Raw genomic sequence first — 16116 nt, forward strand, 5'->3', positions numbered from 1 at the left:
GAGTGCAAAAGGAACTAGGCGTAAATATTAGTACAGCTTCAGTCACCACTAATTCCCTGTGAACATCTGCTTCTGGCTTTCTGTTGTGAGCATTTGTGCAACAATTTCCAGATTTTACAGAACATCCTACTGCTTGACCTATATTACCATACCTGTCTACGATATTAGAGAGGTAACAAACAAGAATTACTATCAGTCTTGATACGTAAGGTCTTGAAAAGTGTTGTTTCATATATTCTGTTAGACTTTTTAGTTAATACAGGCAGGAGGAAAATCAGTTTTCTTTTATTCCATCTTGGGCAGAAGTACAAGTCCAACAAAAGATAATGTGACCAAATGTTTAACTACATAAGGGTCATAAATTGAAAAGTACAAGCATGAAAAGAAGTAAAACAAGGAAGTGTAAACAACCACATGGCTTGTTGTTCTTGGGTAGAAAGAAGTCCCAAAATAGAGAGTACAAAGTTGGTTAAGGTGGCTCCATATCACCTGGGCTGTACCTATCTGTTTCAAACATCCACAGCATGTTTATTGCTTGGTAGTTGCAAACCCCTTGCTATCTGCAGTATCATGCCTGCATTCCAAGAAGGAGAAATGAATGGTGACCAGACATTTGTACAATCCAAACATAAAAAAAAAAAAAAAAAAAAAAAAAAAAAAAAAAAAAAAAAAAAAAAAAAAGCCTGAGTTTATACCTAGTGATTTATGCTTATATCTCATTGGCCAGAATATGTCACAGAGCCATCCCTAGCTGCAAGGGAAGCTGGAAAATACAGTTTTTGAAGTAGGGATATTGCTGCTCCAAATAAAAGTGGGTTTTGGAAGTAAGCATGAATAAAATAAATATTATGATAGCATTTAGCAGGGTCTGCCACAACTACTCAAAGAACTTTTCAATCATGTCAAAATTATCTTATTAGTTTAGCAACTTGGGAGACAGAGGAAGGGTACTGATTACACCTAATAGTTGAGACCCAATTTCCAGTTTCCAACAGTCCATGTTAAATAATTTAAGGTGAATGAACTCTAAAAAAAATGTGTTTTTATCATATTAGCTTTACATACATACACATACACATTCACACATATATATGTATACATACAATATATATAAAATAAGTCACAGAGTTACAAGTGTTAGAGCATTTGAAATTTTTTAGGTGTTTTAGGTAGGACAATTAATAAGTAATTCAATGAGGTATCAAACAGACTGTATTTATTCCTGCTTTAAAATGCGAATAATTTAATGTGAGGCAAATCATTTATAATTCTTGTCAAAACAAAGTAAATGCTTTACCACAGCAAAATTTTTTTCATAGTTCATCAGAAGAACCCTCAATAATTTACAGAAATTTTAGACCCATTGAATTAGGCTCTGATGATACTGGGGAATGTAACCTATTTGTTGCTCCTTAATAAGCCCACATAAGGGTGGCTTATGCCTGTAATCCTAGATTTTGGGAGGCTGAGGTGGGTGGATCACCTGAAGCCAGGAGTTCGAGACCATCCCAGCCAACATGGCGAAACCCTGTTCTTACTAGAAATACAAAAATTAGCTGGTTGTGGTGGTACCTGCTGTAATCCTAGCTACTCAGGAGGCTGAGGCAGGAGAATAGCCAGAACCTGGGAGGTGGAGGCTTCAGTGAGCTGAGATTGCACCACTGCACTCCAGCCTGGGAGACAGAGCGATACTCCATCTCAATCAAACAATCAATTAAAAAAACCCACATAAAATTGACAGTCACTGAACTTTGTTCATTTCTCTATCTACCATATGTATTAATCGTTATCACTTTCTTTGTGCCAGGCACTTACAAAAACCAAGTGAAATAGGTGCTATTGATTTCATTTTGTATTTAAGAAATTGATAAATTCTAAACCTGCTTGTTGAAAATGTAAAGGAATAAAAAGCATAAATCTCCAATGTTAACATTAGCTGGTAAATAAGAGGTCTTACATGGATACTATCCAGGTTTGGTAATGGAACAGAAAAGGTACTATGGGATTGTATTCTGTAATGGATAAGGCAGCATTGCACTGGAATTACAAGCATAGACTGGATTTGAATCCCAACTTTCTCACTTAATAGTTGTAATCCTGTGAAAACTGCCTAACATATCTATGCCTTAATTTCCCTATTTGAAAATGCACATAATAGTACCTACCCAAATGGTGCTAGAACTAAACTAAATTGATTAGTATTAGTAAAATATTTAGAGCAGTGCCATAGTAAGAACTCTATTATCTGCTGTTGTGTAACAAATTAATCCAAAGCTTAGTACTTTAAAATAACAGAAATGAATGATCTCACATTTTCTGTGGGTCAGGAACCTGGTAGTTCAAACTGTTTATAATTCTTGCCAAAACAAGAATTAAGGTGTCTCATGACATGGCATTCAAAGAGTCAATTGTGGCTGCATCATCTCAAGACTTAGTAAGGCTGGAGGGTTCATTTCAAGAAAGCTGTCTCACATCGCTGGAAATTTGTGCCTCCTGTCAGTGGGGCCTACCTGTCTGCCTCCATGCGGCCTCTCATCTTCTAGGGTGTCTTTCTACACCTGTATTCACCAAAACAGCTTCTTTACATGGTCTTCTTAATGTGGCAGCTGGGATCCGAAAGAGAGAGCCAGCAAGAGGGTGCATCCAAGAAGGATGCTCTTTTTTAAACCTAATTTCAGAAATGACATCCCAGTATTTCTGCCGTATTCTGCCATATTATTCATTAGCAGTGAGTCATTATCTCTTGCCCAAATTCAAGAGAATAGGATTACACACGGATGTTAATTCCACAAGGTGGGATCACTGGATCCCACATCAGAGTATGCCTACCTCAGTGAAGCACTATCTGTTAATTCAGATAAATATGAACTATTGCTGTATTCCCTCATACATGTGAGTCTCTCCAAGGTCAAGTCTACCGTCATTATCTAAAGGCTCATGTTAAAAGATTAATCAAATGAATTCTTAAAGAAGCAAAACACAGTTAATATATTGTTTATTTGTCCAAAGACTACTATAAACTTTGGTTAGAGAAATATTTATTAACCATCAACCAAAGGAATCCTGTTACGTAAGATTATTTATTAACTAGCTAGATTAGGTTAGCTTAGTTTCTGGCTCCACCATGGTCAGAAGCCATGAATTGGTGTTCAGAGTTCTGAAGACACTGTTCATATGCTACAAGAACTGCCTTTTCTAAATTAGAGAAATAAGTGGAAAGCATATAAGCAATACAAAGGATATAGAGAAATGTACATTTGGGGAACAACTAGGCCACAGTTATTGAGATTGAGTGCCTAGGGCATCAAATCAGTTCCATCCTCACTTTCTTATTTATATGCCTGAAAAGTATACTCCAGACTAGTCCTGAAAGAAAAAGTACATAGTTTAAAAAACAAACTGCAAAATGGTATTTATTTACATTAAAACATGAATTGCCTGTATACACACGAATAGAAGAGGAACAATCTGTTATGCACAATAACTGTAATATTTAGTACATGTTATACACAGTAGTATCTGTTAAGTCAGTGGTTTGAGTGAAAACACAGTACCAAAACATTCCTGATACAAAATAAATTACTCATTCACATATTCTAATCATACAAGACACTTAATATTTTAAAAGTTACGTACTTCAAATAACACTGGCTATGTACAACTAAAGTGTATTAAATTTTTTTAGGAAAAGACTTCAGATTGTTATACATAAATGATCCCTTTTAGGATGCATTATCTTTTAAATAAATAAACTAAATTGACTTCAAGACTATTTATAAATAGCCCACTAAAATATGATTGAACACATTCCTTCATTTTATTAAAGGTGTAGCTATATACTAGAGAATATGCTCAACTACTGCCTTCAAATTCCAACACTGTCACTCTAATTTGCAAATAGAAATTATTTAAATTCCAACTTTAGTACATGAGATTAGCTGCCTGCCCTAGGTTGTCAACTGTTTCCAAAAGTATTAACAGATTAAGAGACTGTCTTGAACATCTCAAACGTTTGAGAAATTCAAGGGTTTTTTCTGTTTTAGGTTAAAGCTGAGCCTAGATATGGAGATTTTGAGATAAACTGAATACTTTTAGAAGACCTTCACAAAGAATTTTTCAATTCTAAAATCTATTACAGATTTATATAAAGTCCAAGAGAACATGTGGAATATTTTCATAATGCAGTGAAGAATTCATCTTTGGCATTTCTCCATTCATTCTAAAATAAGGTATTTCAACATTTTATACATTTCTATCTACCTACTATAGACATTTTCTGTACACAAAAGTATTTGATTGAAATTTGAGTTTTAACAGCAATTTCATTGCTAATAATTTTTTTTTAGATATGAAAAGTATTAGTAACATTCAGTTTTTTACTATGAGAAGCTGAAATATTTTGATGTTGTTGAAATGAATTTGCTCAGTTTCCTTCTTCGATGACTGGCAATTCAACATCCTATCAAATTCAGCAATGGATAAAGCGGACATACTTTACATTAAAAAACAAAAAATTGTGACCAGGACATAATTTTTGAATAATATGAAGCATTCCTCTATTAAGAAAAATATGTGTGTGTGTGTGCGTGTATATATATATATATATCTCCATATATCTTCAAATAAAATGGGCATGACAGAAATCAAACTGTTATATTTTCTTTCTTGGTCCCTGTGGTTTTTCTTAAAGGAAACAAACAACAAAAACCAACAACTCTGCTACAAATCCCAATTTGTAGAAACTTTGCCACAATGGCTTCCACATTAGATTTCCACGTTACTTCCAGTATTCACACATTTTTTGCTCTCATCATAACCAACCTAATGTTTGAAAATAGTCCAAGCGTAATTATTTAAAAATAATAATAGAAAACAATAACACAGCTTTTATAATTGAGCACATTTTCCTCACTGAAAACTAAATATGAGGAAAAATCTCAGTAAAACAGAACCAAAACCATTTAGTAGCTCAATTACATGCTATATTCCCCAGGGCTTACTGAAAATATAAACAAAGAAACCAAAATGTAAAACAAATACAGTAGGTAATTGATGCTATTTGCCAATGTTTGCAAAGGTCTTGGATAACAAAAATGAGATAGTAATCATGGCTCTGACATTAACACATTCTTCAAATGCAATTACCAATTTTATTCTCTAACCAAACAGAATAATGGAAATCCAAGCAGAGAATGATGTACAGGACATAAAGGAACTGGAATATAAATTGGGTATTTCTACTATATGGTGCTGAAAAACTTGAATGCCTTTAGAAATAAAATAAATTCATCTATTAAATACATAAAACTCCTGGAGAATACAGATTACAAGAATATGACACTTAACAGGATACTGAATTTGTGAATTTGTGAATGTAAATTTGTTATATAATATGGCAGTTAATGAATATTATGTATGCAGCTTATGCTAATAATACTGCTATCTTCCAACCACTGTAAATACTTTACATCAACAAGATCCTTCAAGTATAGTTCAAATTATTAGTTACATGTGATAATACAAGTAATTACCAGCTCCTGCTAATATAATTTAGTAAGAACTGGAAATCTCATAATTGGCACTATTTAATGTTTCTAGAATATAATGTTAAGTGTATATGGTTATCAATCTCCAGAATCCAGAAAATACAGTCATCCATATTCTTATAAGAGAGCTGTACCTCAATTTTATCATTTTACAGTATTTGTTAGAATAGGATCTCTCCAAAATCAAATAGGATCAATCTGGACATGTCTAATCGTAAGACAAAACGCCATGTAAAATTTTCCTGTATCTAAATGTTGCCCTCTAGGTAAATCTGTGATATTTTAGAAAGAGACTTTCTTTTGTGGAAAAGGTAATCTGATAAACAGGAAGAGATCATCAGACAAGATCACAAATAACCATTATTTCTACAGAATTCAGTTGAAGTTGGTTTTTTGTAAATGCTTATTGGGAATGTCTAAAGCACTGACTTGGAGAGGCCAAGAGCCTCCATCAATCCCTGCTTGGATAGCCACTCCCGTTACCACTGCTAGGTCAGGGTCTACAGATGTGTTGGGATCTTTTCCAAAGAACTCTTGAATGACTTGACGGATCCGAGGAATACGAGTGGAGCCTCCAACTAAAACCACCTCATCGATCTCAGTCTTTTCCAGGTGGCCTTCTTTCAATACTTGCTGAATGGGTACAAGTATTTTCTGAAACAGATCTTCATTCAGGGTATCAAAGAGTTTGCGTGATATTTCCGTTTCAAATAAAACCTGACTTTCTCTACTTTTCTTATCAGAAAGGCCGTGTCCAAACCCACTGTTCACATGATAGTCATCTGCTGAGGAAAGTTTGTCTTTTGGCAGTTCAGTGTCACTACTGTGAGGTTCCTTCCTGTCCTGTTCCTCCACCGTTAGTAATACTGACAACTGAGCAGCCTGATGAAGAGTCAGATTTAATTTGACCATTTCCACAGCTTGTCTCAATCTGTGGATCTCCTCTTTCCTAGAGGGCACAAAGCCATACGTTTGATAGATCTGTTTATATAAGTACTGAAGCAATCTCTGATTGAAGTCCTGTCCTCCAAGTTTATTGTTTCCTGAGTGAAAAATAAAAAAGTTTAATATAGTTATGCACATATGTGTGTATGTATACATGTATATTATGTATATGTAAAAATTATATTCTGAGAATAACAAATCCCTGTTTCATGTATCATTACAATTTTATTCATACAAAGACTGGTTAAAAGAACTGTGTTGCTGGGCATGGTGGCTCACACCTGTAATTCTAGAACTTTGGAAGGCTGAGGTGGGAGGATTGCTTGAGACCAGGAGTTGGAGACCAGACTGGGCAACATGGCAAGACCCTGTCTCTACAAAATAAATCAATAAATAAAAATTAAAAAAATTAAAAAAACAATAACTGGGTTAAAGCTATCTTAACCCAAATAAGTACTATTTAAAAACTAGTGCACATCAGGGTCAAAATTTTAAATTATGCAATAGGAAGTATCTCTTCACAACATCAAACAATTTTTCAGTAAATAGAGATTAAGAATACAGATTGGCTTATAAGCAGCTATTTAAAAACACTGAATGCCATTCTCAACAGAAGAAAGTGCTTCTTATAATGAAAAAGTAGGTATTTAATCTCTTTTTTTCTTTCATTTTTTCTTGCCTGATTAGTAGGACCTGAAAACGTCTTTCTACTTTTCTACCTGAAAACTAGATAAATAATTTCAAAGGAGAAGAGTAATGTAATATAATTTCCTGGTATTTAACTTGATTCGAAGAAGAGAAAAAACAATGCAGAGGTTAGAATACCTATAACTTACAACTCAACTTGTCAAAGAGTTTGAATCCCTTAAGCTACATTCAACGAAACAAAAACCTTTAAAAAAAGGGTTTAGAATGCAAAATCCTATCATTTCCTAGGGAAAAATACAATTCGAGTTTCTAAAGTCATCTACTCTGTAAAACATATTAAACGAAATATACTGATCACCCTTCATTTTAAATAAATTTTTCTGCCCTCTGTTTCCTTTCTTCACCATCACCATGAAAAGACCTACTGGCTCCATGAGCCGTTAACTGGGTAACGGGCAATGTATTTATTTGACTTATAGGATGCCCAGTCATTTTTTGAGATTTAACTTTTGGCAGTAAATATATACAAACGGTGGTATAAAATTACATATACAGAGAATTATCAAAATAAAGTCAAAGAATTCCGGCGGAAAAGAAGGATGCACTACACATTGGATATGTTAAAGAAAGCACTGCCCAAACCTCTTCAACTCTCCCTGCATTTTTCTGTATTTTTTTTTTTTTTTTTTTTAGTAGAGAAGGGGTTTCACCGTGTTAGCCAGGATGGTCTCGATCTCCTGATCTCGTGATCCGCCCGCCTTGGCCTCCCAAAGTGCTGGGATTACAGGTGTGAGCCACGGCGCCCAGCCTCTCCCTGCATTTTTCTTACCAGACATTGCTCGGGTTAGAAACATCCCTCCTTGTTTATTCAGTAAAGACACATCTAGAGTTCCTCCGCCCAAGTCTATCACCAACACGTGGAAGACGTCGGCCTTGTGGAGGCCATAAGCCATAGCTGCCGCTGTGGGTTCATTTATTACCCTCAAAATCTTTAGTCCTGTAAGATTGGTTGAAGGGAAGAAAAACTCATGAGAGGATGCGATAAAGTAATCTCTTCCCACTCACAGCATGTTTGTCTTCTGCGACATGAACTCCACCACTGAGTAATAATGAGAGCAGTCACAAACCGAACAGAAGCATGAAATGGGAACAGTAAACACAGGCTCTTCTAAATGGTATCTTTAAAATTATTCTGAAAGATTACAATATAAAGAAATAAAAGTCAAGGTTCAGTGGAATAAGTCATTCTACTCTTTATTAATTAACACTTAATTTTCAAAAAGTCTCCCAGCCTTTTCTAACATTCATATTCTACATTGGAATATATGAGCAATAAAAATTCATCATTATGCCGAGGCAGGTGGATCACCAGGTCAGGAGATCCAGAGACCATGCTGGCTAACACGGTGAAACCCCGTCTCTACTAAAACTACAAAAAATTAGCCAGGCATGGTGGCGGACACCTGTAGTCCCAGCTACTTGGGAGGCTGAGGTGGGAGAATGGCGTGAACTCGAGAGGCGGAGCTTGCAGTGAGCCGAGATCGCGCCACTCACTCCAGCCTGGGCTACAGGGCGAGACTCCGCCTCAAAAAAAAAAAAAAAAAAAAAAAAAAAAAAAAAAAAAAAAATTAATCATTATATACTATCACTTAAGTGCTATGGAAAGTAAAGAGGCTTATGTTGAGCAGGTAAAAGATCAGGTTTCTTTGAATGAAATTCCTGCTTTAAACTAAATGCCACACTTACGAGTGGTATGGAAAGTAATATAGCATTATGTATCAAGAGCTATGACAACATTCAAACTCTAAAGAATTACTCCAAAGATCATAACACCCTTCCCTTCAGCTCTCTGATTTTAGCACTTATTCTACTCTGGCCACACTGACCAGCTTCCTATCCTCTATGTACCAGCAAATTCCCAGCTTATGGCTGTTGCAGTGGCCATCTCTTCTTCCTACAACACACTTTCGCCATGTGTCTGCATGGTTAACGATTTAGCTTTCTTCAAATGTGCTTAAATGTTAGCTTCTCAATGAGGTTTGCCTGATCACTCTATTTAAATTCTACAAGTCGTCCATCCCCAGACCACCAAAAGCAACCTCGACCCATTGGCCTGCTCTTTTCTTCATAGTAGGTTACTTTCTGATATACATTGTATCAGTAGCTCTCAACAAGGCAGGATTTTACCTCCAGAAGAAATCTGGCAACATTACGGAGTCATTTTTCATTGTCACCACTTGGTGGAGGAGGGTGCTGGTGAATAGAGGCTAGGGATGCTGTTAAATATTGTGCAGTTCACAGGACAGTCCTCCACAATAAAGAATTATCTGGCCCAAAATATCAGTAATGTAGAGGCTGAAAACATTATTAAATTTACCTTTTATGCTCATTCTGTGTTTCCCTCTGGTAGAATATAAGTTCCATGAGAACAAAGATTTCTTTCTTTTTTTAGCAAGGCCCTCAATATTGGTTCAATGGCATTAAATGTTAAATCATTAAATGATCTACCTCAGATTTTATTTTAAAAATTATATTCACCTTAACATTAATGGAATTTAGAAGAAAGAATTCCTCACTGCTAACATGTGTCCATTTTCTCTTTGAGCCTTTGTCCTGTAGCTATCTGATTGGTTCTTATTATATACATTTTATATTGTGCTATAGAGCTTTCAAAATTATAAACCTGTATAAAAATCCATCTACTTTACCTACTGTGATGGTTAATATTATCATCTTGATTGGATTGATGGATGCAAAGTATTGTTCCTGGGTGTGTCTGTGAGGGTATTGCCAAAGGAGATTAACATTTGAGTCAGTGGACTGGGAGAGGCAGGCCCACCCTCAATCTGGGTGGGCACCATCTAATCAGCTGCCAGAGTGTGCCTAGAATAAAAGCAGGCAGAAGAATGTGGGAGGATTAGACTGCCTGAGTCTTCTGGCCTCCATCTTTCTCCCATGCTGGATGCTTCCTGCCCTTGAACATCGGACTCTAAGTTCTTTAGCTTCTGGGCTGTTGGACCTACACCAGTGGTTTGCCAGGGGCTCTCGGGCCTTGGGCCACAGACCAAAAGCTGCACTGTTGGCTTCCCTACTTTTGAGGTTTTGAGATTCAGGCTGGCTTCCTTGCTCCTCAGCTTGCAGCCAGCCTACTGTGGGACTTCACCCTGTGATAGTATGAGTCAATACACATTAATAAAATCCCTTTCATATACACATATATACTATTAGTCCTGTCCCTCTAGAGAACCCTAATACATCTACCATATAGTTTGTTTATTTTGACTATCGTGTGGTTTGGGAGGTGGTAAATCTTACTACACAAGGTTTTCAACCCAACACAATTTTGAGAAAAATGCATCTCAGTCAAGGGTACTGTTACCTGCAAGGTTAGCAGCTTCAATTGTTGAATTTCTCTGTTTTAGATCAAATTCTGCTGGTACAGAAATGACAGCATTGGCAACTGGCATTCCAAGATATGCCTCTGCCATTTCCTTTAACTTCAACAATAGTCGAGAGCCAACATATTCTGGGGACACCGTGATGGTCTCATTACTTGTCACAGAAAACTCAACCATTCCATTTTTGTTTAAAACCTGTGAATAGGATTTGCAAATAAGTAAATAAAAGAGTAAAATTATATATATATATACACACACACACACACAGACATACATATATACATAAATGCTAGATTTCCTGAGAACTTACCTTTACCTTTACAAAATAAAAAAATGCATTTGTAATCTATCCAGTACATTCACCAAGATTAGAACTTGTTAAATGTTATACATTCAAATTTATACTATGAATACATATTAGTTTTACTTTTTTTTTGAGATGGAGTCTTGCTCTATTGCCCAGGCTGGAGTGTGGTGGTGTGATCTCGGCTGACCACAGCCTCTGCCTCCCGGGTTCAAGCAATTCTCCTGCCTCAACCTCCCGAGTGGCTGAGGCTACAGGTGCACGCCACCATGCCCGGCTAATTTTTGTATTTTTAGTAGAGACGGGGTTTCACTGTGTTGGCCAGGTTGGTCTTGAACTCCTGACCTTGTGATCTGCCCGCCTCAGCCTCCCACAGTGCTGGGATTACAGGTGAAAGCCACTGTGCTTGGCCCACACTAGTTTTTAATAACAGCAGATCTCACTTTAGTTCTCATGGTTAGGTTTCCATCATGAAAAATTGACCTTCCAAAAAGTACTTCACTAGTCTGGGGAAAACATAAAAAAGCTATATGGACAATATTAAACTACGATACAAATATACCAGAACCATCATGCCCAAATGAAACAAAAATAGTAACAAAAAAATCAGGTCACTTAGAAACTTTAAATAGTTTTGAGGTCAATAAGTAATGTACCCAAAGCTGTAATTCAGAGGCCATATATAGCTTTAGACGACTTTTTCATTAAAGATCGTAAGTCAATAAAGAATCCCAAAAAAGAAGTCAAAAAACAACAAAGTAATAAACCTAAGAAATGCAGGGAGCAATTTTTTTCTTTGAAAACGAATGAAAAATTTGAAAATTTTTATGAATAGGTTTATTCAATAAGCAACACCGATACAACTATCTATTTTGAAACGAATTCATGGCCGGCATGGTAAAAATCCCATCTCTACTGAAAATACAAAAGTTAGCCAGGCGTGGTGGCGCACACCTGTAATCCCAGCTTGGGAGGCTGAGGGAGGAGAATCACTTGAACCTGGGAGGCAGAGGTTGCAGTGAGCCAAGATCATGCCATTGCATTCCAGCCTGAGAGACGGAATGAGACTCCGTCTCAAAAAAAAAAAAAAAAAAAACTAATTCTTTTAGAATTTCACTTCATAACTTCCAAGAAAAACTTCACATGCAAAAAAATTTTAAATGTTTAAAAGAAAAAAACAAAAGCAGCAAAATCCAAACTAACAAACACTCACATAAAAGTATTAAGAGGAAAAACAAAAGTACCAGTGGATAGGATGGGATAGGCTACAGTAAACATGGTAAAAGTCTAAAATAAAAAATTTAAAACTTTGACATCCAGCTCAAAAACATCAGTGGAAAAAAACGGTCAGGAAAAGATAACAAAAACATATAACGAAGGTCTTTTATAGTCACTAAGGAAAAGAAAAACACACCAAAATAAAAAAGGAAAAGAACAAAAAATGGACCACAAAAGAAAATTAAAATATCAATGACGGGCGGATCATGAGGTCAGGAGATCGAGACCATCCTGGCTAATACGGTGAAACCCCGTCTCTACTAAAAAATACAAAAAAATAGCCGGGCGACGAGGCGGGCGCCTGTAGTCCCAGCTACTCGGGAGGCTGAGACAGGAGAATGGCGTGAACCCGGGAGGCGGAGCTTGCAGTGAGCTGAGATCCGGCCACTGCACTCCAGCCTGGGCGGCAGAGCAAGACTCCGTCTCAAAAAAAAAAAAAAAAAAAAAAAAAAAATCAATAAAATTCTAAAAATTCCGATCTCAGTAAAAAAACAAAAGAAATGAAAATTAATACAGGATACTATTTTTCACTTATCTGACTGTTAAAGATTTAAAAAATAACTAGTGAAGATACAGTCACTCTAAAAAATTATGGTTAAAAGCATATAACCTTTCTAGTGAGCAAACCGGCAATATAAATCAAAGGCCTTAAAAACATGTACACATTTGATCTATCAATTCGACTTCTAGTATTCAAGTTAGGAAACTTTCAGAGAAGTATACAAAGATAAGTGTGTAAGGACATTACCTGAAACTCCAACATTAGTGAAAAACCACAAAAAGGTACACTGACAGAGACTAGTCTAATTAATAATGGAATAATCATTCCACAAAATCATTAAAGATAATGATGTGACCCTATTAATTATCCATGACATATTAAATAGCATAAAATGGCACATCTGGTATGTTCTCTTTATATGTATACAAATATATACACATACACACACAGAATATCTATCTATGGTACACAGGGCTTCATCAACCTTCCTGCTACCTTGAAAGAGCTAAGCAAGACATTGCTGAGGATGGGAGAGCAAGAAAATGGCAAGGCCTTAAGTACCTGTTAGCATTATGGAGTCAGTGATTAACTCATCCTAGAGCTGCTGTGGAATTTCTTGTTATGTGAGATAACAGAACTATCATGTATTAATAGATTAAGCTAGACGAGATAGAATGTTTTGTGACATGAAGTCAAAGCATTAACTAAAAGGGTACACTAAAATTAATATAGACTTTAGATTAATCACTTACCTTAAATGGGTATCTGCCAATTTCAGCCTCCAGCTCTTCTGGGGTAAAAATCTTGCCTATGAATCTTTTGGCATCATATATTGTGTTTTGAGGATTTGAATCTGCCAGCTCTACGCTTTCATATCCCACATATACATCATTGTCAGTAAAAGACACCATGCTGGGTATGCTGATATGCCCATTTTCATCTGGAATCACCTTTACTTTTCCTGTGCCAGGAAAAAACACCCCAACAGAACAATAGGTGGTGCCAAGATCAATACCAATCACTTTAGGAGTAGGCAATGGTAAATACTGTTGTGCCAAATAGCCAGCCAACAGGAGGGTCAAAACAGCCGATCCTGAAATACAGGAAAATTAAAAGATGTATTTTTTCAAACTAGTACAATGTACTAAATTACTGTAGCAAAGTCCCTGTAATATCACTCGTTGAAACAAGGCTAAAAAAGACAAACTCCAAAAATTTTTATAGGACTATTGATAACACTTCTCTCAGACAGCAAGTTTTTCAAAATGTAAACTGGTTATAATCAAATTTAAAATGAAGTAACAACACAAACAACAACAAAAAACCCTGTAACTGTATGTTTGTGTCATTCTTTAATAAATGTAATAAATGTAAAAATATTTCAATAATATTTGTGCAGATGCTGACAAAAAACATTTATCTGGAGCAAAAGCCAGATATAATCTAATATTCTTGATGAATTGATATTTAGATTTTACAGCTTTATAAAAAGCTTCGACTATCATTTTTTAAAAAGCTCCATTATTAAAATCCTCACAACAAAAACTTTATTATTGTAAGGCTAAAATTCTATCTTTGTATCTCACCTCCTTTTCCCTTTCAAAGGGATGAAATGGATAAACCGGATAAAATGATTTTGAAAGTTCCTTAGTTATGAAACTGACACTTCATAACAGAACATAGTTAACTTTTTAAGTATTTAAGTATGAACTAGGGACATCGTCCTTGCAGTGGTAATATTTACAGGAGAAGCAGCATAAAAGTGGGCAACCCTGATGGCAACATCTATGAAAGCTTCCTGAAGACAAGTTTTGTTCACTGTTGTATCCCCCAGACCAGGAATAGCAGATGCCCAACAAATACTAATTAAAAAAAAAAAGAAGAAAAAAAGAGTAGGAACAAATGCCACGCAGATTGTAAACATAAGTGAAGAAAGATGCCCCTTTGGTTTTTAGTTAATCTCGTATTTGGTATCAGGAGGCTGTGTTATACACCTGTGTCCACTCATATTACATACGACCCAAAACGTCAATCGTCAGGCCTCTGTGTTACTAATAATTAGCTCATCCTCATCAACACATAACTCAAAGAAATAAAACCAAGTGCAAATCCCACTTTCCCCTTCCAGCTACAGGCAACATTTTAGAAGCATTTCATCACCTTGGAGACGCGGGGTGGGTGTTTGTGTAGGTGGGGGATAGGTAATTCCAAACCCGATTTGATGGAAAAAGCATCGATCGAGCTATACATCAGAGTCCTGAATCCCTCCAAATTCAGCATCCGTGAGCCAATAGATCCGGATGTAGCTCCTCCCCCTTCCTCCACAAAGGGGTCCTGGAGGTGCACGTTCTCGCAGCCTTCCATAGCTCGCCCCAATTCAACAGGCAATTCAAAAACCTAGGTGCTGTTGAAAGGAACGCCTCCTTAAGCCTGATGTCCCTGGGATGGACACAGCTGGTGGCCATCTACCCTACCTTGGCCTGCAGGGGCCGGGGCCCTCTTGGAGGCGTCCCCGCCCCCATCTACTCCGAACAGCCGAAAACCGCCTCTAAGTCACCTTTCTGACTCCCCTTCCGCTGCTCCAGCTAGATCCAGGAGGTGAGTCAACCACCCCCGCCCACGCTGGCATACTCAGATCGCCTCTATGCCCGCAAGAGCAACAAGGACCCCCGGAAACCCACCTAAGATCGTCATCTCTCTGGCCATCACAGTCCCGCCGAACAGGCTTGTGATGACTGTACCAGACGTGAGGCACCGCCCCCACTCTGCCCGGCAGTCCCGCAGCCTCCTGGGAAATGTAGTCCTCTTGCTCTGATGCAATCGGAGAAGCTATCACTCTGACCAAAGCAAAGACTTCATCTACCGTGAGGGCGCGGGGCAAAGAGCCTCCTTTCAACCGCTGCCAGTGACGACTGAGTCCCCCTCCTACGCAACGGCCGGCAGGACCAGTCAGGCTGAGGGGGAGGAGCGCCGTGGCGGGAGACTGGCGTTTGTAATCAAACCTTTGTCCCGCGGCGCTATCTCTTTAGCCCCGCCCCGCGGTTTGCATTCTGGGAAGCGTAGTTCCAGCCTTTCTCTTTCCGCGGGAGGGAATGAAATGGAGTGTGAGAACCGTTAGTTATTGCTTTCTTTGGTCGCGCACCTAATCAGGTCCAGGATTCGAGTTTGTGTTCTTTCGTTTTAATTCCTTTTAAAGCGCGTTCGTTTGCCTGAGATCTAGCTTCTAGATGGCGTTCCCATAGCCTCCCGGAGCCCCAGCCATCCTCCGTAGAAGGGTTCCTGACGCAGTGCGGGGCCCGAGGGAAGTCGGCTCTGGCGTCCGTGCTCGCAGCCCTGGGAACAGCCCTGAAACTCCAGTGACCCTCAGCCCTCTGCCTTTGTTTTGGGATAAATGAATTCAAGCATTCTTCAGTCAATTCGACTTATCCAAGGGATCAGGGACACATTTTCTCTATTGCTAACATTGAAGTGGGCCATTAAAAACAAAAACAAAAA

The 16116-nt window shown here is 37.5% G+C and overlaps 1 protein-coding gene across 2 annotated transcripts; it reads right to left on the minus strand.

Annotated features, from left to right (window-relative positions):
- Nucleotides 1-3386: 3386 nt before the first annotated feature.
- Nucleotides 3387-15411, minus strand: HSPA13 (heat shock protein family A (Hsp70) member 13). 2 transcript variants are annotated; one of them, XM_010360384.1, is made up of 5 exons: nucleotides 15303-15411; nucleotides 13374-13714; nucleotides 10519-10732; nucleotides 7969-8136; nucleotides 3387-6589 (listed from the first exon to the last, which is right to left on the minus strand). In XM_010360384.1, exons 1-5 carry the CDS (start codon nucleotides 15325-15327, stop codon nucleotides 5922-5924), a joined length of 1416 nt encoding a protein of 471 aa, XP_010358686.1. In that variant the 5' UTR covers nucleotides 15328-15411; the 3' UTR covers nucleotides 3387-5921. The 2 variants fall into 2 exon arrangements, with proteins under 2 accessions (XP_010358686.1, XP_010358687.1); XM_010360385.1 differs by lacking the exon at nucleotides 7969-8136.
- Nucleotides 15412-16116: the final 705 nt, after the last annotated feature.

Source organism: Rhinopithecus roxellana, chromosome 13 (genome assembly GCF_007565055.1).
Source record: "Rhinopithecus roxellana isolate Shanxi Qingling chromosome 13, ASM756505v1, whole genome shotgun sequence".
NCBI classification, from domain to species: domain Eukaryota; kingdom Metazoa; phylum Chordata; class Mammalia; order Primates; family Cercopithecidae; genus Rhinopithecus; species Rhinopithecus roxellana.

Bases quoted from the DNA above. Each gene is read 5' to 3' on its own strand.
- HSPA13 (XM_010360384.1), bottom strand. From the start codon at position 15,327: ATGGCCAGAGAGATGACGATCTTAG. The intron at 13,715-15,302 runs GTGGGTTTCCGG...CCTGTATTTCAG, and splicing joins CAGAGAGATGACGATCTTAG to GATCGGCTGTTTTGACCCTC. The intron at 8,137-10,518 runs GTAACAGTACCC...CCAATCTTACAG, and splicing joins TGAAGCTGCTAACCTTGCAG to GACTAAAGATTTTGAGGGTA.